We start from the raw sequence: 24,728 nt of genomic DNA on the forward strand, positions 1-24,728 counted from the left end.
TAAATGCAAATAATCTTTATCTAGGCATAAGGTGCCCCCTAAAGTTACTTGGTTGTCTGAATTGTATGTCTTTACTTCCTCTAGAAGGGAATGAGAATGAACAAAATACTGTTTGATCACTTTGGAAAATGCTCCTGCTATGTGTTTATGAAATGATTTGCGGGGTGACATTATTTTCTGCAAATACATCCTTCATGTATGTCAGAGTATCTTTTGTCTCCCTAGGGAATATGTTCATACCATAGCATTTAATGTCTTACATATGTTTTTCTCCTGCTATCTTACCTCTCAGAGATATCTATGAAGAGTGAATTGGTAGACTGATGCAATTTTGAGGAAATCATTAATTTTCTAAGATTTTTTTTTATAGTGCTACTTTTCAATGTTTAAAACTGGGAGTTCTTTTTCCAGTTGACACAGATAAATATGGAAATTTTAAATATTTTTTACATTATTCAATTGAATAGTATTCTTCTATTTTATGACAAGTTTAATAAAACACTTACCAAAAAGTTAGTTACAAATAAACCAATCAATAAATGCGCAGAAGATCTAAACAGACATTTCTCCAAAGGAGACATACAGATAGCTGAAAGGCACATGAAAAGATGCTCAACATCACTAATTATTAGAGAAATGCAAATCAAAACTGCAGTGAAATACCACCTCACACTAGTTAGAATGGCCATCATCAAAAAATCTACAAACAATAAATGCTGGAGAGGGTGTGGAGAAAATGGAACCCTCCTACACTGTTAGTGGGAATGTAAATTGTACACCTACTATGGAGAACAGTATGGAGAGTCCTTACAAAACTGAAAATAGAACTACCATGTGACCCAGCAATCCCACTCCTGGACATATACCCATAGAAAGCCATAATTCAAAAAGATACATGTACACCAATGTTCATTGCATCATTTAGTTACAATAGCCAGGACATGAAAGCAACCTAAATGTCCATCAACAGAGGAATGGATAAAGAAATGTGGTATAAATATACAATGGAATATTACTCAGCCATTCTTTTTTTTTTTCCAGCTATTCTAAAAAGAAAAAAAAATAATGCCATTTACAGCAACATGGATGGAACTAGAGATTGTCATACTGAGTGAAGTCAGACACAGAAAGACAAATATCATTTGATATCACTTATATGTGGAATCCTAAAAGACAAAAAAGGGCAGAAGTGAACTCATTTACACAACAGAAGTAGAGTCATGGGTGTAGAAAACTTAAGGTTACCAGGGGATAAGGGGTGGGGAGGGATAAATTGGGACATTGGGATTGACATATACACAGTTCCTATTAGTGTACAAGAACTAAGAAACTTAGTTCTCATACACTGCTGTACACTGCTGTATAGCAGTGTATAAGAACCTGCTGTATAGCACAGGGAACTCTATTCAGTACTCTGTAATGGCCCATATGGAAAAAGAATCTAAAAAAGAAAAAAGGAATGGATATATGTGTATGTATAGCTGACTTACTTTGCAGTACATCTGAAACTAACACAACATTGTAAATCAATTATTGTTGTTGTTCAGTCACTAAGTTGTGTCCCTAAGTTGTGACCATCAGGTGGTCCGAGTATTGGAGCTTCAGCTTCAGCATCAATCCTTCCAATGAATACTCAGGGTGATTTCTTTTAGGATTGATGGGTTTGATTTCATTGCAGTTCTAGGGACTCTCAGAGTCTTCCCCAGCACAACAATTCGAAAGCATTAATTCTTTGGCATTCAGCCTTCCTTAAGGTCCAACTCTCACATTTGTACGTGAGTACTAGTAAAATCATAACTTTGACTTAGATGGACCTTTGTCGGCAAAATGATGCCTTTGCTTTTTAATACGCTGTCTAGGTTTGTCATAGCTTTTCTTTCAGGAAACAAGTATCTCTTAATTTCGTGGCTGCAGTCAACATCCACAGAGATTTTGGAGCCCAAGAAAATAAAATCTGTCACTGTGCCCACGTTTCCCCCTTCTATTTGCCATGAAGTGATGGGACAAAATGCCATGATCTTAGTTTTTTGAAAGTTGAGTTTTAAGCCAGCTTTTTCATACACCTCTTACACCCTCAATAAGAGGCTCTTTGGTTCCTCTTCACTTTCTGCCATTAGAGTGTTATTATCTGCATATGGGAGGTTGTTGATATTTCTCCTGGCAATCTGGATTCCAATTTGTGATTCATCCAACCTGGCATTTTGCATGATGATCAACTATATTCCAATAATTTTTTTTAAAGTTACAGTTATTAAAAAAGGGAAAGACTAAGAGCTATAATTAAACATGGCGTTTCCTATTTCTTTTGGCCATCACTAGGTTCCAAGTAATGTTGGAGGCCTGTTAAACATTCTGGTTCTGAAATGGCTTCATCTGATGAGATCTTCACCACTGCACTTTGTATTGGAATGAATAGCAGAATGGTAACACTCTGGTCAGTTTTCACAGTACTGATATGGTACACAGACTATCTTTACACTAACGTATTTTTGCTAAAAATTAACAACAGTAGATTATCTAATATTCAACAAAAGCAAACACTTTTACCTCGGGGGGGGGGGTTGGAATTATTGTCCAAATTAAAGTTTGAAGCAAATTAATTAATAAGCAAATTGCCAACCTGATTTTTTGTATATGTTGAGATATAACAATTTAGTTTTCAAAAACCCAGATTGTAACTTTAAAGACTTTTGTCTTAAAAGAATATACTGTTCTTAGAAGTAGGATGGAAAAGATTGGTTGGTTGATCAGTGGTTGCATACACTTTCTTGTAATTGTAGCAAATTCTTGAAGGGTACTTCTTAAAGCAAGAAACTGTGGGTTAGTAAGTGATAATGTGGCCAAGGAATGATGAAGTTTCCGAACTTGCCTATTCTGGAGAATTATCTAGGGCATACATTAAAAAACAACAACAACAGCAAAACAAACAAAACAGATTCTGGGTCCCACCCTAGCCCTTTCTAGGGGAGACCTAAAGGAAATCTATATTTTAAACAAGTATGTAGGGCTGGTCTTATAATCTGGCAAGTCTGGGAAGTAGTAGATAACGGGGAAAGAATTGACTTTATCATCAGACAGACTGAACTTGAATCCTTGCTTGGCCAGACTGGAGCTGAATAATGTTTGGTTAATTTCTCTGAGCTTCAGTTTCTTCATTCATTACTTGTGCTGGGACAGAGGTGGATGCAACATGGGGGGTAAGGGGGAATGGGGCACCAAAGGAGTTAATGTAAACCTCTAGTACTGTATTGCACCCACTCTTCAAACAATAATAATAGTGAAATATCAGTGGTTTGATTTTCTGGAATTTAACAGTTGAAATGGATCAAATTTTCCCCGTCTTCAGAGACAGAACAACAGTTTCAAAGTGATTAGTTCTGGGTTGATCATTCCTTGTTCACTTCTTATTTTGCCCAAGAATCTATTTGGTGGAAATGATTGATCAGGGCGATTCTTTTTGGCACTCTTCCCTGGTTTTGAACATTTTGTCCTAATGAAGTGTCATCTCTAATATCTCACTCTTTACTCTTTTTTAGCCACCTAGAATTCTCTGTCATTCTACTGAACAGGAAAATAATCCCGAGTCATAGGCTAACTATACTATTTTAAGCTTTTCTTTCTCTCTAAACAATTTCATTACATCCCAGGGAACATATTCGTAATTGGCTTTGGTTATAATATAAAAAGTATATCCCAGTAAAGGAAAAGCATAGAAGTAGGAATAGCTTTGTGTCCATCTTTAAATGACTTAAAGTTCCTTAGATCTAACTCTCACATCTTCAAATCTTCCTATTATTGGAAAATTAATCTCTTAGTTACCTGAGACAACTAACAATCATGATGAGGCAAGCCATTTTTCCCTTCTGCAGGCTTCCTCATAAGTGTTGGGGCTGCGAGAAGTTCTTGCCACCATTAAAGGGTAGTTTTCAAACTTGAGTGTGAAGAAGACTCACATGGGGAGTAAGGGAGTGTCAGTTTCTGGTTCCCAGCTCCAAAACTGTGTGCAATGCTCTGGGGTACTCTAAGGATCTCTCTTTGAAAACCACTGCTCCAGGAATTTTATACATCTCTACTGAACTTAATTCAAATTTTCATTCTTAAAGACAGGTAGAGAAGTCATGACAGATGTCTAAATAGGCCACTACTGCTCCTTTCAAATAAATCCTTAGCTATTCATCTCCAAAGTCACTGCAGATGGTGATTGCAGCCATGAAATTAAAAGACGCTTACTCCTTGGAAGGAAAGTTATGACCAATCTATAGATAGCGTATTAAAAAGCAGACACATTACTTTGTCAACAAAGGTCTGTCTAGTCAAGGCTATGGTCTTTCCAGTAGTCATGTATGGATGTGAGAGTTGGACGGTGAAGAAAGCTGAGCGCTGAAGAATTGATGCTTTTGAACTGTGGTGTTGAAGACTCTTGAGAGTCCCTTGGACAGCAAGGAGATCCAACCAGTCCATCCTAAAGGAGATCAGTCCTAGGTGTTCATTGGAAGGACTGATGTTGAAGCTGAAACTCCAATACTTTGGCCACCTGATGCGAAGAGTTGACTCATTGGAAAAGGCCCTGATGCTGGTAAGGATTGGGGGCAGGAGGAGAAGGGGACGACAGAGGATGAGATGGCTGGATGGCATCACTGAGTCAATGGACATGAGTTTGGGTAAACTCCGGGAGTTGGTGAAGCACAAGGAAGCCTGGCACGCTGCGATTCATGGGGTCGCAGAGTCAGACACGACTAAGCGACTGAACTATATTCATCTATTGATGCAGCCAAGTGCAACAGGCTGGTGCTTGGTATGGTGCTGGGGCAGAGGGTGTCTCTCTATCAGTTTAGCTACAGGGAGTTCTCTTTATGAAGTCAGCCTAAAAGCCTAGCTCCTGACCACACTGGCCGATGTGCTGTGGTGTGATGTGATGAATCACTGCATTTGGGAAGCTGAAGACTTTCTGTACTTTGATTTCCTACCATTGCCTAATGTTAAATATTTCAGCATAACCAGAGGCCTTTAGCCCTGATTTGGTCCCTAGGGTTGAGGCCTGTTTGAAAAGGGCAATTAGAAGTAATTTAGTAGTGATTTCTATGAACACCAGGAAAAAAACATTATAAATACCTCAAACATGAAAGCGGCACAAAAACTAGCCAAAGATGACATATTGGCACTGCTTTCTTGACTCATGAGTGTAGCTGACCTCTGCGGAGAGGGAAACCTAGCAGGGCGGTGCTGAGCACCTGGGACGACAGAGATGGCAGAGGCATAATCCCAACCCTCAGCGACTTTCTAAGCAGGGAAGAGAGAGACGAATGGCTCCAGCAAGTGTAAACATAGCTGTGACCCTTGGCAGAATGGTATAAACGTCATGAGGAAGATCCGAACTGTCAGAGGAGCTTGAGGAGAGAGATATCACACATCCAGGTGGGTTTTCCCAAAGGAAGTGGCATTTGAGCCAGTCCTGCAAGGAAGGGTAGGAATTTGACAAGTTCCATGGGGAGAGAGAATGTCTCTGTTGCTGGCAACAGCAACATCTTGAGCAAATGTGCAGATTGGGGAAGCTGGGATGTCGTCTGGGGAGCTGCGGGAAGTCCTGATGGGATATAACAATGTTCCTGTCTAGGACCTAGAAGTTCTGTTAGATTTTAGTGAAAGATGAGGCTGGAAAGTTGGGTTTGGTCAAGATCGGATCTGAATTTGGACTTTCCCTAGTATGTGGCAGGGAGTCATTTAAAGGGACTTGAGCAGGAGGGTGATACCATCAGAATTATACTTTAGGAAGCACAGCAGCTGGGTGGAGGAGGATTTGCATGAGGAAAGGTTATACAGACACACCAGTGAGGAGGCTGTGCGGAGTGAAGAGGAGGAATAAGTGACTAAGCGAGAGGGGCCGGGAGAGATAACTCAGCAAGCAAACCTATATGAGAGTTGCAGGCAAAGAGGAAAAAATCTTGGCGGCCTATGAACAGGTGGCAACTGTAATAACAGTCTAGGGGAAGAGAGCCTGGTTTCCAGGGAAGTGTGGCACTTTGGGTTGGAGGTGGCAATGGAAAGGGAGTTGACCACCAGCAAGAAGTGAGCTGCAGCAGAGCCCATGGTTGGGAGTTGCAAATGGTGGAAGCTCTCCAAGGTGTGGGCCGCTAAAAATAGAGAAAAGGACCCTCCTAGGCTGTAGCGCAGGGTGCACATTGAAGTTTGGAGAAAGAGAAACCCCAAAACAAGACAGAGAAAGACGCTGAAGACACTGTAGGATCAGGAGAGTGTCAGGGAACCAGAGGAGGGAGCGACAGTTCAAGAGTGGGAGAGTTGGTCTCAGTTAAGAGACTACAGAGGGGGAAAGCTGAGCTGGTGGCTCTGGACTCACCTTTGAACAGAGTTAAATGAAATTCCTCCCATGTAGGACAATGCCTTAAATCCAGTCTCGTTGGTTCAATACAAAATCAAGATCTCTGAAAGTTAAGCACTTCCAGAGTCCACTTTCTCCCTCAGTATGAATTAATTTCTTCCACTAACACCTGGTAGGTTCCTGAATGAGTCACTTACCCTGACTGGGGATATGAATTTTGTCATCTATGACTTGCCAGTTCCAAGATTCTGTGTGTATGTGTATGAAAATCCTTAGTAATCTATACAATATTACACAAGCCTAAGTTCTATCATGGCTGTGTTTGAAGACAGAATGGAAACATTTTACTTTTTGACTTACTTTTTCCTATCACATATTTTTTAAAAAAATTTTTAATTTTTAATTTTTTTTTAAGAAACCCAGAAATAAAAAAACTGAAGGAAAAACTTTCCCGCCTCCCTTTTGCCCGTAAGATAGTCTTCCAGTTTTCTACCCAGGCCTTTTCCTAAGCATTGAGGAGGTGCCCAGAAAAATACCAGATGGATATACAAAAACATACTGTCACCAAAATTTTCCTAACAAGTAAAGCAGCTGCGGAAAGTCGGCCAGCATCAGGTCCCCTGGGGACCTGCAGCCTGGGGCTTGGTGAGGCCTGAAGAGGGGAAGAGCCAAGACCAGGAGTTCGAGGTTTCCGGGGCCTCGGCCCTGAGTGGGCGATGTTCTTGAAAACTCGGGAGCGCTCTTCTCTCTTTAAATCCAGGCAACAAGGCAGGCATGTGGGTATCAGCCAATAACCTTAAAAGATGCGAACGTGTCAAAGGAGATACGGTTTATCTTCTACAATAGCGACAGTATCAGTGACATGGTTTACAGGAAAAACAGAAGGCAGGGCAAAGAGTAGGGATGTCTCTAACGTGGTAATTAAGGCTGTGTTTTGGCCCATATTCAACCGAGCCCTGGAGAGTACGAAGAACAATGTCTGCAGCGTTCCTGGTTCACAGGGGACTCGCTTCTTTGCCTTCGCCGGCGCCCCGGCCCCAGCAAGCTGCGCTCTCCGCCCGCCCGCCCCCCACGCAGCTTGCCCGGGGAGGATGGGCCGTTCGGGGGCCGCCAGGGCGGCAGAGAGCCCGGCCTGCGTCCCGAGCGCCAGGGCTCCCTGCACCCCGGGGTCGAGGCGGGCCGTGGACCCAAAGGCGCACCGAGTGCGCTCGCAGCCACCATCCGCCGCCGAGCGGCCGGGGCGCGCCGTCTGCAGCCGGCTGGACTGTGCGCGCGCGCCTGTAGGGTGTGTGCGCGCGCGCCCGTGTCGTGTGTACTCACAAAGGTGTGTTTGCTAAATCCACTACCCGGGTGTGCCTTCCGCCTCGAGCCGGAGCACGCCAGGGCCTGGAGCGGGGTCCCGATAGAGCGGCCGCGGAGCCGGCATCCCCGCCCGCGGGGCTGAAGGCGCGCGAGGGCGGGGCGGCTGCGGCCAGCTCGAGACGCGCGTCGCACAGCTGCGGGACAGGTTCCGAGCGCTCTGCGCGTTTTCGGACACTTTGGCAAGCTTGGAAGCCGAGACTGAGCGGAAGCTGAGGCTTGCTCGGGGCTGAGCGCGCTGCAGACAAGAGAAGCAGCGGAGCTGGTGCGTTTCTCCGCCTTGGTCTGCAAAAGTGAAATGGAAAACAGCAGACTACCGCAGCCTCCTCCCTCTCCTCCGGCGCCGCAGCCCGGGCTGGGGGTGGGGGGAGTTCCTCTGGGCTGACTGGAGGGGAAGCAGGCGGCCTCAGCCGCACCTCCTCCGCCTTCCTCACCACCCCAGTCCCCCGGGTTCCACGCCGCATTTCTTTGTTTTGAAAGCACCTCCTCCGCCCAGAGGCTTTTCCCCCGGCGGGCTGGCTCTGGTTGGGGGTGGGGTGGGGGTGGGGTGGGGGTGGGGCCTCGACTCAGGGTACCGCCCCCCACTTACCCAGACCCCGCTCCCGTGCTCACCTCCCGTCTACTCTTTCCTCCCCGCAGCGACCCACGAGGCGCGTCCTCACTTGCGGGACATCAAAGGGAGGCTGGGAATTGGAGGGGGAAGTTGAGCTTGCAGGGGGCGCAGAAACCCACGTACCCTAGGCCATGCCGGGCGGCCCGCCCCCTCCCCCGGGAACCCCGCCTGAACCCCGCCCCCCGCGTCACAGCAGCCTGACATTCTCACAACCCATCGGGCACCCAACCCCACCGCCCCCGCTACCCCCGTGTCCGCGGAGTGCTCTATTTATGTTTCAGCCCAGCGATTTGCATAGGCCCCGCCCTTGGCCCTAGGTCCCCCTATCGGTGCTCCGCCTCGGCCGCGACGTCACGGCGAAGGCCCCACCTCTTGTGCCCGTACAAGGAGCGGCGGGCCCTAGATGGCAGCGTGGCGTCGCGGCGGCGTGTGCGTGTCGCGCTTCCTTGTGCCGTTTATAGGGTCCCGGCACTTCCGCTGTCGGGTTAGAAGCGGCGCGGTCATGGCGGAGCGCGGACAGCAGCCTCCTCCCGCGAAACGGCTCTGCTGCCGGCCGGGCGGCGGCGGCGGCGGCGGGGCCAGCAGCGGCGGCGGAGGAGCGGGTGGCGGTTACAGCTCTGCCTGTCGGCCGGGCCCGCGGGCGGGCGGCGCGGCGGCAGTGGCGTGCGGACGCGGCGCAGCGCTGGGGCTGCTGCCGCCGGGCAAGACCCAGAGCCCCGAGTCGCTGCTGGACATCGCGGCGCGCAAGGTGGCCGAGAAGTGGCCGTTCCAGCGCGTGGAGGAGCGCTTCGAGCGCATCCCGGAGCCGGTGCAGCGCCGCATCGTCTACTGGTCCTTCCCCCGCAGCGAGCGGGAGATCTGCATGTACTCGTCCTTCAACACCGGCGGCGGCGCCGCGGGCGGCCCCGGCGACGACAGCGGCGGCCCCGGCGGCGCGGGCGGCGGCGCGGGCGGCGCGGGCGGCGGCGGCGGCTCCTCGTCCTCGCCGGCCGCCACCTCGGCCGCCGCCGCCGCTGCCGCCGCCGCCGCTGCCGCCGCCGCCGCCGGGGCCGGGGCCCCGTCGGTGGGGGCCGCCGGGCCGGCGGACGGCGGCGACGAGACACGGCTGCCCTTCCGCCGGGGCATCGCGCTGCTGGAGAGCGGCTGCGTCGACAACGTCCTGCAAGTCGGTGAGTCACCGGGCAGTTGCGGGGTCGTCTATGTCCGTCAGTCTCTCGGGGGGGGGCGCCCGCCCCCTCCCCTCTGGGCAGCCCCTCGGCGCAGCGTGCACCCGCACCCCTCCCGATGCCCTCACTGGCCGGGACAGTCCTTCTGAGCGAAGCGCCCATTTCCTCTCCGCCCCTCCCCGCCCCCTGTCTCCCCGGACGGGCCAGCGCGAGTGGGAAATGAATCAGCAGGACGCGCCCCTCCGCGGGGTCCGCCGGGTGGGTGTCGGGTGCCCCCGGCCCGCTCCGTTCCCCGCCCTTCTCTCGGGGAGCACGTCCTGGAGAGCTGCTGACCCGTTTTGGGGGGTGAATGTGGACAAAGGCGCGGGCGGCCGGCCGGGCTCCGGCGGAGGGTGTCTGTGGTGGGGCCGTGCGGGGCGGGGGAGGGGGCGCGGGCCGCACAGACAATGCCGGCCGGGGCCGAGCCGGCGGCCGGGCCGCGCTCTGCCTCGTCTCTCTCCTAGTGTGTCACTCGCAGGTCTTTCTCCTCTGCCCCCCCCCCGCCCCCTCCATTTGAGGGGAGGGAAATACATTTTAATGCCACTCGGCGGCCGCTCCTCTCAGGGCTTCGACGGGCTGGCGGCCGCGGCGTTCCGCGGTAGGGGTGTCGCTGCGGCGTCTGGGCTGGCCCGGGCGAGCTCCACCGGCCGCCCCGGGATTTAAATGTCTTTCCCTCCGCGCCTCTCCGTCTCGGGGTGCGCGGGCGTCAAGCTGGACCCCTTTCCTGAGGGACCTCTCCTCCCGAGGACGCCCGCGAATCAAAGGGTGCGAGCCGGGCCCGTGGCAGCTGGCTCTTCCCTTTACCAGGGGACCGCGGCGTACCCGGGGCTCCCGCCGGCGGAGTTCGGTTTGTACCGGGGAGGGAGCTGGGGGTCGTGCTCCGTGCGAGCCGCAGGGAGATGCGACAGGCTGGGCGCTCGCGGCCGGCGGCGGCCGGAGCGCTAGGCGGAGGGGCTTCGCGTCAGCTCCCGCGTCCCTCCCGGAGCGATCGCCTGGCAGTCGGGCACGACCCCGCACTTTGTTCTCGTTTTCAGGTTTATTTGTGCCTCTTTCAGTTTTCTGTCACCCTCCGAAAAGGGGAAACCAAACAAAAGAGTCTCTTTATTTCTTTTCAGGGCTTGTAAAGTAGAAGATATTTGACAAAGGCGAGAGAAGGACTTAAAGCTGCACAGCCCTTCTTTCTCTGACAGACCATGAGAGTTTTCTCGAATACCGAGTTTTAAAAGCTTTCTCTGTGCTCCCCGCTCCCCCCACCCTCCAATGTGTCTCTCTGGTCAGATATTTTTTTTCCAGCTGTAGTGCTGGGGATGTTTGAGCTGGACGGAAAAGAACAATGCTGTAGTGAAACTCCTCTTTCCTGGTATTTTTCAACGGATTGCAAAGCGGCGTATTTTTCTAACCCCCTCTTATAGTGCTGTCTATTTAAATTGTGGTGGTGAACACGGTTCCTAATGAATGGGGAGAGATTTGGCAGCATCACTGTCTCTGATTTTTAATTTAATTTTCTCTTTCGGTGGTCAGTTCCTTTTATCCTCTTTGGGAGTCGGGTAGGGGTCTGGGTGGGGCCCCAAGAGAGAATTAAGATTTGTCTTAATCCTGTCTGGTTAATTTGAATTCTAATGCAATCTGCGAATGTGATTTTCTGCATGGTCATTTATTTCTAAAGGCCGCCCCCAGTGTTGCCTTTTCTAGGTTAGACACCCTTTCCTTATGTCTGGAGGGGGGTTTAACTTCTGAGGCTATCCATCTATCCTTAAAAAAAAAAATCTAATTAACATTCTTTCAAGTTATACCCCTCCTCCCCTTGTTTCCTGCCTGGTTGAAATGGATTGAAGCACATCCATGGTATCTCAGTATAACAAACTAGTTTGTGAGTTTTTATGGCTTGGCTGGCAGTGCTGAGTTTTTTTTCCCCCTTCTGTGCTTGACTCTGCTTGCAAGCAATGAGGAATGACAGGAGAGCACATAGGGAGGGTTTCTTGGCTGATTGCATTTAAGCCAGGAATTCACTGTGAAAATAAAGCCAAGGGACGATAAATAAAAGATGCAATCTTCTCTAGGAGACAGACACACAGCGTGGGCCTTGCCTGCTTTCATTGGTGAAGAGGCCTGGGTGAGTTGTAAAAGAAAATAGTAACTTTCTGAATAGTCCCCAGAGGGGAAGGAGGCCACTGAATGGAGCTGGCAGTGGTTGATGTGAAGTAGGATGATGCGTCTCATATAGCTTGAAGAGTTGACCACCCCTTTGGAAACACTTACATACGTGCTAAACAAGTGCTGTACAAATGGTGGAAAAAATTCTTTTTTCCCCTCTGTGTTCTGCCAATTTCCTTAACTTCCAAGTTGTATTACTTGTTGTGCCAGTCGGTGTAGAGATGGAAGGCTGTTAAATGCCTGGCAGCTGGCACTGTGAGATAGAAAACTTATGACCAGGATTTTTTTTTTTCCCTTGATGAAGAACAGAGAGAGTGGCTAGATAAACCATCTAATTTAGCTCTCAGTGGTGGTTTGAATTGGAACTAACATGAAGCTTATTTTATAATTTTGTGATTGGAGGTAGAAGTCTTTTTCGCTTCATAACCTGAAATGGAAAAGAACAGAATATGTGTTGATAGCATCATAAGCAGTTTTCTGGTATTGTAAAATTACAGGTTTGTTTGTACAGGAAGTATTCATTGACTTTTGTAGAGATGACTAAATTATAACTACAATACAGACAGTCTAGTTGGACTTTATTTTGCACTTACAGTGTTGAAGATTACTTAAGGATTGAGGGGCAGAGAATTGGGACTTCCCAGTATTTAAACATACTTGCTTGATTATTTTTCAACCTCTAGATTTTAAAAAGAAGTTTAAAGGAAAAAAATTAAATATTTGAGTAGTAGTTGTAAGCAGTATTTAATTGGTGCAGAGCTGTTCATCAGTTGATTATGGGAAGTTTTAGAGAAAGCATTGTTGGCTTAGTATTGTTAACTAATGATATATTGGAAGGGAGCTAATGCTGAAGGTGCTTGAATGTAAATATAATTGACAGTACTTGAGTAATGATTTAGAAGTCGCATACAAATTTTTTCCACAAAAATTTTTGCCTGGAAAGTAAGTAAGTAAGTGTTAGTCGCTTAGTTGTGCCCCACTCTTTGCAGCCTACCAGCCTCGTCTGCCATGAGATTTTCCAGGCAAGGATACTGGAGTGGGTTGCCATTTGCTTCTCCAGGGGATCTTCCCAACCCAGGGATCGAACCCAGGTCTCTTGCACTGCAGGCAGATTCTTTACCAACTGAGCTACAAGGGAAGCCTGGAAAAGAGCATCCCTAATGGGGCCTGAAACTTGAATTGTAAAGGAAAAGACAGACACAAGTTACTTGATTTAAAAAAATCTCAAAGTTTCTGTACGACTGAAAACATGATGGACCAAGTTAAGCAACTAACTGGTGTAGTTGTTTGCAACATGTTTGACCAAAGACTGGCAGATCCTGAGATTTGGGGAAAAAGAGAGATGAAGAACTTGGTAGGAAAAATAGACATTTCACGAAGAAATGCAAATTTTTAATAAATGTATTCATCTTCAATACAAGAGACAAAAATGGAAAGCTGTTTTCATCTACCACACTGACTCATAGGTAGATACTACCCAGAATTGATTGAGAAGGTGGGAGAGTAGGATGCTGCCTCCCCTGATGCTGGGCACAGTCTTTTTGTGTCATTTCTAGGAATTTATTCTATAGATTTATTGATATCAGTGTGCAGAGATGTTCAGTACAGTGGGTGATGCTTATTGCAGTACAGTTTGCAACTGAAAAGCTGGACTCAATCTAAATTTCTATCAGAGGGGAACTGGTTAAGAAGTACTCAGTGGAATACTATGCAACCATGAAAAAACAAAGTAAATTTTTATATACTGACAAGTAAGGGTGACCAACATGTTTCATTTGAAAACAAATCAACTGTTTATATAGTACGCTGCAATTTCTTTTGAAAACAAAGACACGCTTGCATATTGGTGTTATAAAGATGTCTAGAAAGGCTACACAAGCAACCACTGAATAGTGATTAATCTTTGGAGAAGGGCAGATGAATGGGCATGGTTTTGGGGAGAATTTTACTTTTGATTATATTAACATGGTTGGATTTTTCTTAAAATTAGAAGCAAATATTTCTGTAATAAGAAATCTTAGAAAAATTATCCTTGTGTTTTTAATGAACGCATATTTTTTGTTTTGGAGTTTATGTGTTTGTTTGTGTATCTCCTTTCTGAAGACCTGGTGTACACTTAGTTTTCTTTTTTTGTTTTGAAACACCATTTCCTTATTTGTGACTGAACAATCATTTAAAAGCAAGGAATGTCTAAACAAAACTAGTAACTAGTCTTTGTAGAAGGAAGGAGCTGAGTTTTAAAAGGATTTTTTTTTTTTTTGCTGGTTACTTTTGGGAGAAAAGTTTTGTTAACACTGGTAAGCATTCTCTTGGTCTTTTCAGATTTGTTATTTAAATTTCATGATTTAGGGAGTAGCAAGGCAGTAAAAGGGGATCAGTATTAGATACTAGATTTAGGATGGTTAAAATTTTAATCAGCTAATTTACTTGAGGCTAATTAGTTGGCCTTTGAGTATTTTGATTTTCTTTACAGACCAGAGATGATTGTATAAAGATGAGATTCTGAATGCACTTTGAGAGTTAGGAGTTTTGTTTATTGATGATATAGCTTATTGAATGTATTTCCAAGTTTAAAGTAATGATATAGAACAAATTTGAATTAGAGCCTATACTTGTTATGTCTTTTGGTTGATGAAAAATTAAACAAAAGAAGAAAATTTGAAACTAGCGTATATGTTTTTTTTTTTAATTGTCTTCCTCTCTGAGTTGTTTCATTTGCTTATAATTGATTTTTTGAAAGTATTTGAGCATCTCATGTGCTCAGCATTGGGCTAAGGGAGTTTCAGTTTCAATTTCAAGTGAAGAAAGCTTTGAATTTTTGTGATATTTAGTTCTCTGATGGTTAGTACTGGTCCAGTGAAGAAATCTGAAGTGTTCATTCAGGAGTTGGAGTATTTTTCGTAGCCAAAAGATTTCAGCAGTACCAGTAGGTGGGAACTGCAGATTTGAATTAAGTAAATACTTCTACTCTTGCTGCAGTCTTTAATTTCTTGCCATTTCCCCCCTCCCCATTCTGAGTACACCCTGGAATTGAGGAAAAGACCATCTCTCTTATTTTATTTCAACTGTGCATTGAATTTCATCCTTTCTTCAGATGTGAAACTTGAATACCTTTCCTTTTAAAAAATCAGGATTTTTTGGAACACCTTTAATAGAACAATTATTGCAATTAATTGAGCAGTCGAAGTCAGTATTGTCTTTAAGTATGTCCTGGCCAGTTGTTAAGATGTTTATCCGTTTATCCTTTATCCTTGGCTTCTTTTCTTTTCACAATGGGTAGTCAATAACTATCAATTCAAACTTTAAATGTTTCATCTGGAAAAATAACAAGCTAGCATGTCTTCTCTACTCAAAATCATATTAAGAGTTTACTTAAGAATGCATGATTTCAACTAGTAATATCTTTAGTGAACAGGATGGCAGTGAGGGAATGAATGATGCTTTTTTTAAAGAAAGTTGTCCCTTTTAAAAATTACACAAATGGGTCTGTACTACTTCCAAATGCTGATGTGCTTTATATTTTTGTGTTAGAAAATCAGTTTTCTTCAGTGATGAAAAGTGAATTTGGTACCTTTATTTTAAGAAACTTACCTATGTGTATGATAAACTCATGTTGTGTTAGGAATTTTTACAGGGGCAATCATTAAACTTGGTCTGCTGTTGACCTTCATCTGTTATATTTCAGAGAACAAATATCCTACAAAAGAAGTCAGATTATAGGTAAGTATAAACATCTATAAACAAAGCAGATTATAGGAGACTATTTTTTAAATGGTAGTAAGTTACATAGAGCCCATAAAACTGTTTTTAGTTACCTTTCAAATTACTATCACATAGTTTGAAGAATGGTGCTTTTTCCCAACAAAAACCTAATTTAATTTTCTTGGTTTATTAATTTTTTGATGTCTGTAAATATTTGAACATTACTGTAAACTAGAAAACGTGAGCCGTTTCTTCCTTTAAATGAGTGGAAAGACTCATTTCCTGCGGAGAAATCAGTATCGAATGATAATTTGGAGAAATTTGTTACATAGTTTTGTCACATGAGAAGAGACTCTTGTTTCTCAATCCTAACCAGAGTCTCAAAAATAAAGTGTATTAGTTAGATTTGTTTGAAAAGATACGAATATCTTTCTACTTTCTGCTTTCAGTGCCTGGTGTTCTGCTGAGAATATGCTTTGTACATGGTTTTCAGTTCTTTAAAAATAGGATGCTTCCTTAATTTTTTTGATCTAGAAAAGGTGGTCAAAACAAGCTTTGGAGAGAATGCAGTGCAAAATTTGCTTTTCATTTTGAACTTAAATGTTGACTTTCAGCTGATAGTAAGTGAACTCTGTTGCTAAGGGTATGCTAACTGAATTCTTAAGTGATAACTAGTTTTCTGTCAGCATATATTACAAGTATTTATTTTGTTATTGTTCAGTTGCTAAGTTGTGTCTGACTCTTTGCAATAAATAAATATATTTATGTGTTGATAGCTAATTTGATGTTCCCAAGTGAGAGAAAAGACAAATGAAAGTAGGTGTCATTTGAGTTTCGTCACCCCAAGCATATTTCAGTGACCCCTGTGTACAGGTGCGTTCTTCTGTTTCTTCTTAAATATACGAACAGGTGAGATGCCGTTTTTATACAAAACTGTTGTGTGATAGTTATTATCTACCTGTAGAGCTCTGGGGATTTGTAAAGATCAATTCCAGCCTCGCCCGTTTTGCTGATGAGAAAACCACGGCACAGACACGTTGAGTAATTTGTCCTGATAAGTATAGTAATTTGCAAAGTTAAACGTGGAATCTCTGTTTTTCTACTCACAGACTGCCTCTTAATTTGCTGGGAACATTTGGTAAATTTCAGAAAATCTCCAAAATCAGGACAAGCATATCTTGAATGTAAATTGACTTTGATGTTAGATTATTTGGTTAACATTTCATCTAGTGTTATAAAAGTATTTTTTTTTTTTAGATAGCATTTTAGTTTCAGACCAGATTCTAATGGCTTCAGTTAAGCAGTGATTCTAGCATGTTTAGTGCATGCTAGTGTAGAACATTTCTAGACATTTGGACATTGTAGAGATGTTCTATGATGAGATTAAAGTTCAGGAAAAGTTGGTTATTATGATGGCTGACTGTATGAAACTATATTACAGTTGGTGTGACTCTACATCATTGTATGCATGCTGCTGCTGCTGCTAAGTCGCTTCAGTCGTGTCCGACTCTGTGCGACCCCATAGACAGCAGCCCACCAGGCTCCGCCGTCCCTAGGATTCTCCAGGCAAGAACATTGGAGTGGGTTGCCATTTCCTTCTCCAGTGCGTGAAAGGGAAAAGTGAAAGTGAAGTCGCTCAGTCGTGTCTGACTCTTAGCGACCCCATGGACTACAGCCTACCAGGCTCCTCCATCCATGGGATTTTCCAGGCAAGAGTACTGGAGTGGGGTGCCAATTGTATGCATACCTCCTTGTAATACAGAATTTACTGAAAGTTGAAAGTACACAGAACAATAGAAGTCAGTACCTTGTAGGAAATTTGTTTGCTCTGAATTTAGTATGTTTATGAAAACACAGACTTAGTGTTTGGCCTATTTTTGTGCATTTTTCAGTGTCTTTGTCAGTGGTACCCACCCTCATCATCAGTAAATAGTACTGTATACATAACCCCAGATGCACTTCTTTCACGTAATTGATGTGGCCTCACAACTTTATTAACATCTCTTTTAAAGACCTTGTGTGATTTGGGGCTTTTCTTTATTTAACTGCACATAGTTTATTGTTGAGCCTCTTAATACTCTTGTAACATTTACTAATAGTAATAATAGCAGTCACTTTCAGCACACTTAGCCATGTGCCAATTACTGCCCCGAGTACATTATATTTCTTAACAGCCCTGTGGAGTTAGGTACTTTTATTATTCTCATTTTACAGGTGAGAAAACTGAAACATAGGAAAAAAAAGTACAAGTGGCTTTTGCCCAAGGTCACATAGGCTGGGAAATTATGGAGCCAGACACAGCCTCTCTGGCTGGTACTCTTACCCTCTGAGTAATATTACTCATGATGCGTCATCATTAACTATTCTAGAAAGTTCATCTTTATGTTTGTAATAATCTCTTGCTACTTTCTAGAGTGATTTTTCACAGTAGCCAGAATTTTAAATTGTGGTCAGAGCTATGATTTTTAACATGTATGTTTAAAATGTGTTTTTAAGATTTGAAAAACTACATTTTAAAAGGCCTTTTGTGAATTAATTTCAGCTTTGGAAGATGGTTGTGTGGGGTGGTTTTGACTATCACTCATCAGACACTTCTCAAACTTTTGAAAAAGGAATATCTTCCATGTTAGGTCTAATTGCAATATATATGCCACATATATATGTGTCTTTTATAACTTTTTGAATATTATAATTAAAAATTATACTATTTCTTGTGCTAATAAAATTTAATTTTCTTTGACGGAGACAGGTAATTGAAAGGATGTTAATTGGAAGGATGTAGGATAACCTGTCAGTACATTTAAACTCTTACTAACTGAAAAAGCTGGTCAGATAAATTGGAAGCTCATTTAGTGAATTAATGTCCTTAGAATTCAAGTGACTCACTACCTGGTCCTACCATATTTAACAGTCTGTTTACTTAAAGCATTTTTCATTGTTAATTGATGTCAGATCTCTAATGTTAGAAGGTATTATACAGAAACTGTGTGTAAGAAGATAGTACGTTGAATGAGTCCGCAGAAGCATGATTTAAGTTCTCTTAATTAATACAATTTAGAATGCTATATGTGCCACCTTATAGCTGTTAAATATTTCCTGCCTATGATCAGCATTTTTATAAATGAAGTATAGGTATTTTATTATATCAGTGTAAAGGGCAAAGCCTGGAGCCTCTTCTGGTGTCTCTGTTGATTGTTTGGTAGAGGCTAGCAGAAGTTGAAGGCAATGCTGTAGACTGGTTATGTTAAGCCTTTGTTCCTGCTACAGCTTCTTATTAACTTATTTCTACAAAGAAGATGGTCATGGTTTTTCTAAATAAAATAAATACCTAAAATGCAGATATCATAAGTTTGTAATCAGAGGTATGTGAAAGAGGACTTTTTTTTAAAAAATAAGTTTACCTTATTTCTTTAGGACTTTATTTTTTAATTTAAATTTTTTATTTTTTGGACCATGCAGCGAGATTGAACCCAGGCGTTCAGCAGTGAAATCGCTGAGTCCCAACCACCAGACTTCGAGAGAAGGCCTAGACTTTTTTTTTTTAAAGCATTCTTCAAGCTTCCTTTAACATTTAGGATTTTGAACTGTAGATGCCATATTCTAATTCTTTCTTCCTTCTTTCCCATAATTATTACCTGTGTAGTTTTTGTCTTATCTTTTCTCTGGACCATGGTAAAAAGCTGAGGACTGAAATGACCAATGGCTGCTTTGTGATGATGAGGTGAGACTTCAGGGTAGGAGATGTGAGGGTAAATCAAGTGAGACTTGAGGGTAGAAGATGGGGGAAACCTCTGCACCCAGCCTGCCTCAGAGTTCCAGTTTCTTTCTTCATTTCCCTCCTTCCCTGTTGCCCATCCTCTTTCCCTTCCTTTGTTGGGCATGGGAAATGGAGTCGGGGAGTGAGGAATAGGAGAGCATGGTAGGGAAAAAGACAAGAAATCCAAAGAGATGGGACATACCAATCAAGAGAGTATATTCCATTCCTTTCTTTGCCAGCCGTTGTCCTCTCCCCTTCAACCTCCCTTGCTTTAGGGAAATAAAAGTTGAGGTCACAAAGACCTATGTGTTCCAGCTGCTTGGCTGCTATTTTTAGCCTGACCCTACATCAGGCTGGCACTGGGCCATGGTGGCATAGGGCCAGCACATTGTGGGACTGCTTAGCAAACGTCAGAAACTTAGCTTTTCAGTTATCAAACTGAACTGATTTTCGTATCTGTCCTGTGCTATGATATTCTACTTACCTCTACTTTTTTGAAATGGGACATGTGTGTTTTTTAAGATTGATTTTGGATAGTAGTCAACAATACTATGATAATTACTTAAGATAGGAGAAAGATTTAAGAATTGCCTTATGGAGTCAGACTTATGTCTTGCCCCCAAATTACGGTTTTGTGGTGTCACCAAGAGGTACGAAATTTGCCTAATTTAAAATGCCTTGGGCATCTTTAAAATTGCCATTCCTGTTGAAGTTGTAGAGTCTGAATTGGTTTATATAATTATAGGTGTCATAAGACACTTTAAGAAAAACACATGTACTGTTTTTTTCCTACAGTTGTCAGTGTTCTCTGCTGACACAGTTGTGTGTGTTTAGGTTTGGTTAATGCTGTAAGAACATGTGTAGCAAATAAAAAAGCTTACTGTTTATCCTAGTAGGAAGTGTAGGTGAGTTTTAATTGAAATACCAGTATCTGGGTCTAAATTCTATATACCCTAGAGCCAGTATCATGTGGATTATATTTGCAAACTGAGTCTTAACTTTTGTATGCATATGTGAATTTAAAATTTATTTGATTATCAATTGTACTGAAAATGAAAAATACGTTGTATTTGTTCTTGTATAATTTTGGAAAGAAGTGCAAAGAATATCACAATGTGAATCTGTTATCTTTGGAGGGGACTTTGGTAGGAAGAAGAGTATATTCTTTCCATAGTGGTACATAGATAACTTGAGGTTATGTTAGGGGTGATTTTCAGTGTACTGTGGACTGCACTGAATATGAGTAGAAATGGGGTGGTGATTACTCACTTATTCAGTGACTCCTTGTATAATGGACTTAGGTCTGTTGGATGGCAGGACAACATTTAGTGCATTGATCTGATACCCTTCTTAAGGTAACAAAATAATTGACCAAAATAGCTAGAAATATAATCAAATGGATGTTTTCTTCACTTTGTCTTTAAGGTAGTTTATTGGATGAGTTTTGCTGAATTCACTGTTTTGAAATAAAGCTTAAGGTGAGAGATTTAGTAAAAGATGACTTGCTAGTCTTAATGGCTTAGAGAAGTCAGATGTTTTAGAATTTATTTAAATTTTTATATCTTAAAACTTACTCTTCGGCAACTTACTTTTGCTGATCCAAGATTTTTTTTTTTTTTTTTTTTACTTTGAGTGAAAAAAAATTTCATTAGGGGATATAATCAGAATGTCTTGGGGATAGAGTACCGAGTACATTGAACTGTATCACAGTGTAGTAGTTATACCATATGATGTCTTTCTGCAGTAAGAGGTTATGGTAGTTGTATTTTCCAAAAGTGGATTGGCGATAGATCCATTGATCCATCTGTGTACATGTCTACAGATAGCGGTGTGTGTGCGTGCATGTATATATGCACACATTTATATGTACATATTTATAATTTAATACAATGCTTAGAACACTGTGATCTACTGGATGGTTGTAGGTAAGTGACTATCTTATAGATCCTTAATGTAATTTAGATTTTATTTAGGTGAGTCATGTAAATGATGTCAGCTCCAGTTTAACTAACAAGCTTGATTAAAACCAAAGCCCAGACGGTAGTTTGACTAGTGCTGTTTAAACTCTTATAAGCATAGTGTGCAAATGACATTCTTTATTGGAACTTGTCAGGGCAGTTTCTTTGCAGTTTTTGTGGATCTCTCTTAGCAATTTATTAAAAAGGCATTTTGTCTAAGCTGTTTGATTAAATAGCAGGAAATTCCAAAGTTTTGGATAGTATTGCATTTTTGCTTTCAATGAGAACTATTGCAGTGGGGAAAAATTTTTTTTGAAATTTTATTTTAACAAATTTTTTATTGTAAAATAGACTGAAAAAACTATTTCAACAGTAATTTAAGTTTAATCCATTTCTCATGCTCATCTGTTTTCCTTAGTTTGTTTTCAAAGTTTATAATTTTAGATATTTTAGGAAGAAATTGGTGCTATAAGAGCCAGTGACTGAGTTTAATCAAAATTCAGTGCTATGTATTAGGTCTGAATTTGCGTTATGGTTGGCTCTGTCGGTAAAGAATCCACCTGCGATGCAGGAGACTGCCTGTAGTGCAGGAGACCCCGGTTTGATGCCTGGCTTGGAAAGATCCCTTGGAGAAGGAGATGGCAGCTAACTTCAGTATTTTTGCCTGGGAAATCCCATGGACAGAGGAGCCTGAAGGGCTGCAGTACATGAAGTCACAGAGTCAGATACAACTTAGCAACTAAAGACTGCCACAGCATAGCTTAGCAGTGGCTTTGTCTTTTTATTTTGATAAATCTTGAGACTTCAGAGTTTTTGTACTCTTGTATGAATTTTATTTTTGACATAAAAGAATATGGTTTGTATTTTTAAAAATTCTTTGTGTATATGTTGTGTGTGCATGCCTGTTTGTGTGCGTGCGTGTGTGTTGGGGTTTTGGGAAGGAGTGGTGATAAAGATGATTTATATGGTAATGGGTTAAGGCCAGAGAGGCACGAAAAATTCAAGAAGCCATGTTCAAATATACAGGGTCCCTTTCCTCCCCTGTTTTTGGAATAAGCACTGGTCTGCTTATTTAATGTTACAAAAAATGAATTTTTTACTTACTGCTCCCCCCTTCGTCCCATATTCTTCCTGTTAAAAACTTAATTCAGAATGGAATATGTGCAGTGTATAATGGCTGTCTTATGGTGGTTTTATGGATGTATTGGCTATTGCATCTCTAAAAGGCTACTTTTAAAAATTTACTCTTTGAGTTGAGGTTCTTCTCTTTACAGTTGTGGAGTAACTTGTTTTCTCTTTATTTTTGATTTGCCTTTTTATCATTTAGAATTGAACTTTGAATCCGGCTCTTTCAAGAAGTCTTATTAGTAAATCTAGAAAATTCTGTGACTTAACTTTCAAGATTCTACGTCTTAACTTTAATAAGCCTTACCCAGGCTGTCGTACTATTTTAAAAAAAGATGTAATAGTAAATTAAGTTCATATGTATATATGTGTGTGTATATACCTGTATATATATATGTACACACACATACTCTGATTTTCTTCGAGTGAGAGTAGGCAGATCTTCTAATATTCTTCAAGGAGTTGTTATGGAGACTGACACTGGCTTGTCTGATTCATGGTCTTTTCCAAACTTGAGAACACAGCTGTGGGACTCATCTTTAATGTAAAAGTTGGAGAAAATGAGGGATAGTTTCTTATGAGAAATTACTGTGTGTAGAATTGTAGATTTCTAAGCATCTTTTATGGAGGGGGGGTACTAGTTAGGCTATTAAAGAACATAAGTGCTAACAAATGTAAAAATACCATATATTGTTACAGGAGCATTTTGAGCTTGCTGTTGTTTAATATATATTTCTAGTCATGTTTTTTGGGGTGAGAATTATAGAGTATTTAAATACAAAGTCCCCTTTTAGAATTGAAAGATAAATCTGCTTGAATGAAAAAAAAAAACACTGGCAAGTTTGAAATCCAGGACAGCCAGCTATTAATAGTGCCAGTGCTGTGTGTGTATAGTAGACATTGAAATGTCCCTTGAATGAATGGTGAGCTTAGATTATACGCCAGTGTTTGGTGTGTACCTATATGAAATTCTCTTAGTTAAAAAAAAGAAATATTTCCAAGCTCCAATTTCTATTTGACTTTCTGAATCAGAGTTAGTCTTTTAGGAGGTACTTTGAATAGGAATAGGACCATAAGACATAGGAAGGTTGGTTTTAGAAACTTGATATATTATCATCAGTACATTTCTACAAATACCATGTAAGGTTTCTTTCTTCCTTTTCTAATTTGAGGGGATTTTTTTCTTCCAGCTTGTTAACTTAACAGCATCAGCCAAAAACCTATTCTGAAAGCAGCTTATTTATTAGATGATTCCAGCTTCCAAACAGAAAGTGATTTGGGCATTCCTGTGTAGAGCAGTACTTTTGGGTTATCAGAGAAAATAACTTTGAATTTTAAATACCTTTGAATGATCAAGAGATTGCTTTTTCCTTTTATTTGACGTCTCACTTTTTGAAGAAGTTGGCAAAAATAAATTTAACTGGTTTCTTAAAACTTTTTTCAGATGACTTGCAAAGCACATACAACTTCAAAACATCACACAAGATCTTAACACATTGTAAAAAGACATTCACCAATTAGTAGGAGTGTTTATTAAACTGGTCTACAAAATGCTGATGACTTTCTCTTGACCTAGAATTTCCTTAAGATTCAATATTGCATAAAATGGAACACACCAGGCAGTTTTTGGAGCAGTAAGGGTGTATTCCCAGTGCTTGGCTTGTGACAGGGGGATCCAGATACTGAGAGACCACATGTTCCCATTTGCCCAGTCATTCTTGTGCCTCTTTTGCTATCATAATCAGGAACAGTGACCTCTTTTACACATGTTCCAGTTCAGCTTATAACATACATGATTACCCTAGCCATAGATCTTGTTACAATTAATAAGTCAGTTTAGAATTACATTCTGTGTGTGCACATGTGCACATGCTACAGCGTGTGTGTAGAGAGACAGGAAGAGAGGGAAGGGTGAGCTGTTTGGACAGAAGGGAGACCTCTGGCTTATCTTTGGTCTTTATCAGTGGGTTCCACTCACTGTTTCTCAGGACACAGATGCTTTCATTTTGCATTGCCATTCACCAAAAAGCAGCAGTTAATGAAGAGACTTTCCATCTCCGTGGGTTTGATACGTATTCTCCCCTCCCCTGCTTTTAGTAACTTAAAGACACGTAAATTTTCCCATCTTTATTTGATGTTGTAGGGCTCTAGCATATGTTTGTATTAATGGTATAATTCTGTTTCGCACATATTCTTACTTGTGTTCGATGTTTGCAGGTACTGCTCATTTTAGGTCCTTGCAGTTAACTACTACTGTATCATTTGCTGATCCTATGGCTGTGAGCTGGAGAAGATGCCTGACCCATCAGAAAGACTCGAATCCTCTTATGCTGGGTCTTGTCTTACTATCTGTATAACCTCAAGCAGATCACATAGTGGCTCTGAATTCCCTTGAGCCCTTATAAAATGAAAATAACCATACCTCTGTCATGAGACTGTTAAGAGACCTACGTGGGAATACATGAAAGTACTTGAATTCTAAGTATTTACACAGAGAGGAAATATATTATTGTTATGT

The 24,728-nt window shown here is 42.2% G+C and overlaps 2 protein-coding genes and 1 long non-coding RNA gene across 4 annotated transcripts in view; 1 reads left to right on the plus strand and 2 right to left on the minus strand.

Annotated features, from left to right (window-relative positions):
* Positions 1-6,713: 6,713 nt before the first annotated feature.
* Positions 6,714-8,526, minus strand: LOC145518995 (uncharacterized). Its single transcript, XM_081524253.1, has 4 exons — positions 8,512-8,526; positions 8,309-8,433; positions 7,658-7,981; positions 6,714-7,132 (listed from the first exon to the last, which is right to left on the minus strand). The coding sequence occupies exons 1-4, from the start codon at positions 8,524-8,526 to the stop codon at positions 6,949-6,951; spliced, it is 648 nt and encodes a 215-aa protein (XP_081380379.1). The 3' UTR covers positions 6,714-6,948.
* Positions 8,527-8,699: 173 nt separating this feature from the next.
* Positions 8,700-24,728, plus strand: part of ZSWIM6 (zinc finger SWIM-type containing 6) — a 205,118-nt gene continuing 189,089 nt past the window's right edge. Inside the window, exons 1-2 of one of the 2 annotated variants that reach the window (XM_081524322.1) lie at positions 8,700-9,185; positions 9,378-9,478. In XM_081524322.1, coding sequence (XP_081380448.1) covers positions 8,713-9,185; positions 9,378-9,478 — 574 coding nt within the window. In that variant the 5' untranslated portion in view covers positions 8,700-8,712. Of the gene's footprint in view, positions 9,479-24,728 lie in introns of both variants that reach the window. The other variant, XM_081524321.1, reaches the window with a different exon arrangement.
* Positions 10,541-19,400, minus strand: LOC145519086 (uncharacterized). The gene is made up of 3 exons (XR_014063526.1): positions 19,330-19,400; positions 15,260-15,365; positions 10,541-12,095 (listed from the first exon to the last, which is right to left on the minus strand). It is a non-coding gene; the product is annotated as an uncharacterized LOC145519086 (long non-coding RNA).

The sequence above is a fragment of the Giraffa tippelskirchi genome, chromosome 8 (genome assembly GCF_054371585.1).
Source record: "Giraffa tippelskirchi isolate mGirTip1 chromosome 8, T2T-mGirTip1v1.2.pri, whole genome shotgun sequence".
Lineage (NCBI taxonomy): Eukaryota > Metazoa > Chordata > Mammalia > Artiodactyla > Giraffidae > Giraffa > Giraffa tippelskirchi.

Excerpts from the sequence above, each read along its gene's own strand:
- LOC145518995 (XM_081524253.1), bottom strand. Across the intron at positions 7,982-8,308 it reads GAGGAAAGAGTAGACGGGAG|ACCAAGGCGGAGAAACGCAC; the intron begins GTGAGCACGGGA and ends TCACTTTTGCAG. Across the intron at positions 7,133-7,657 it reads GATTTAGCAAACACACCTTT|GTTATTGGCTGATACCCACA; the intron begins GTGAGTACACAC and ends GCATCTTTTAAG.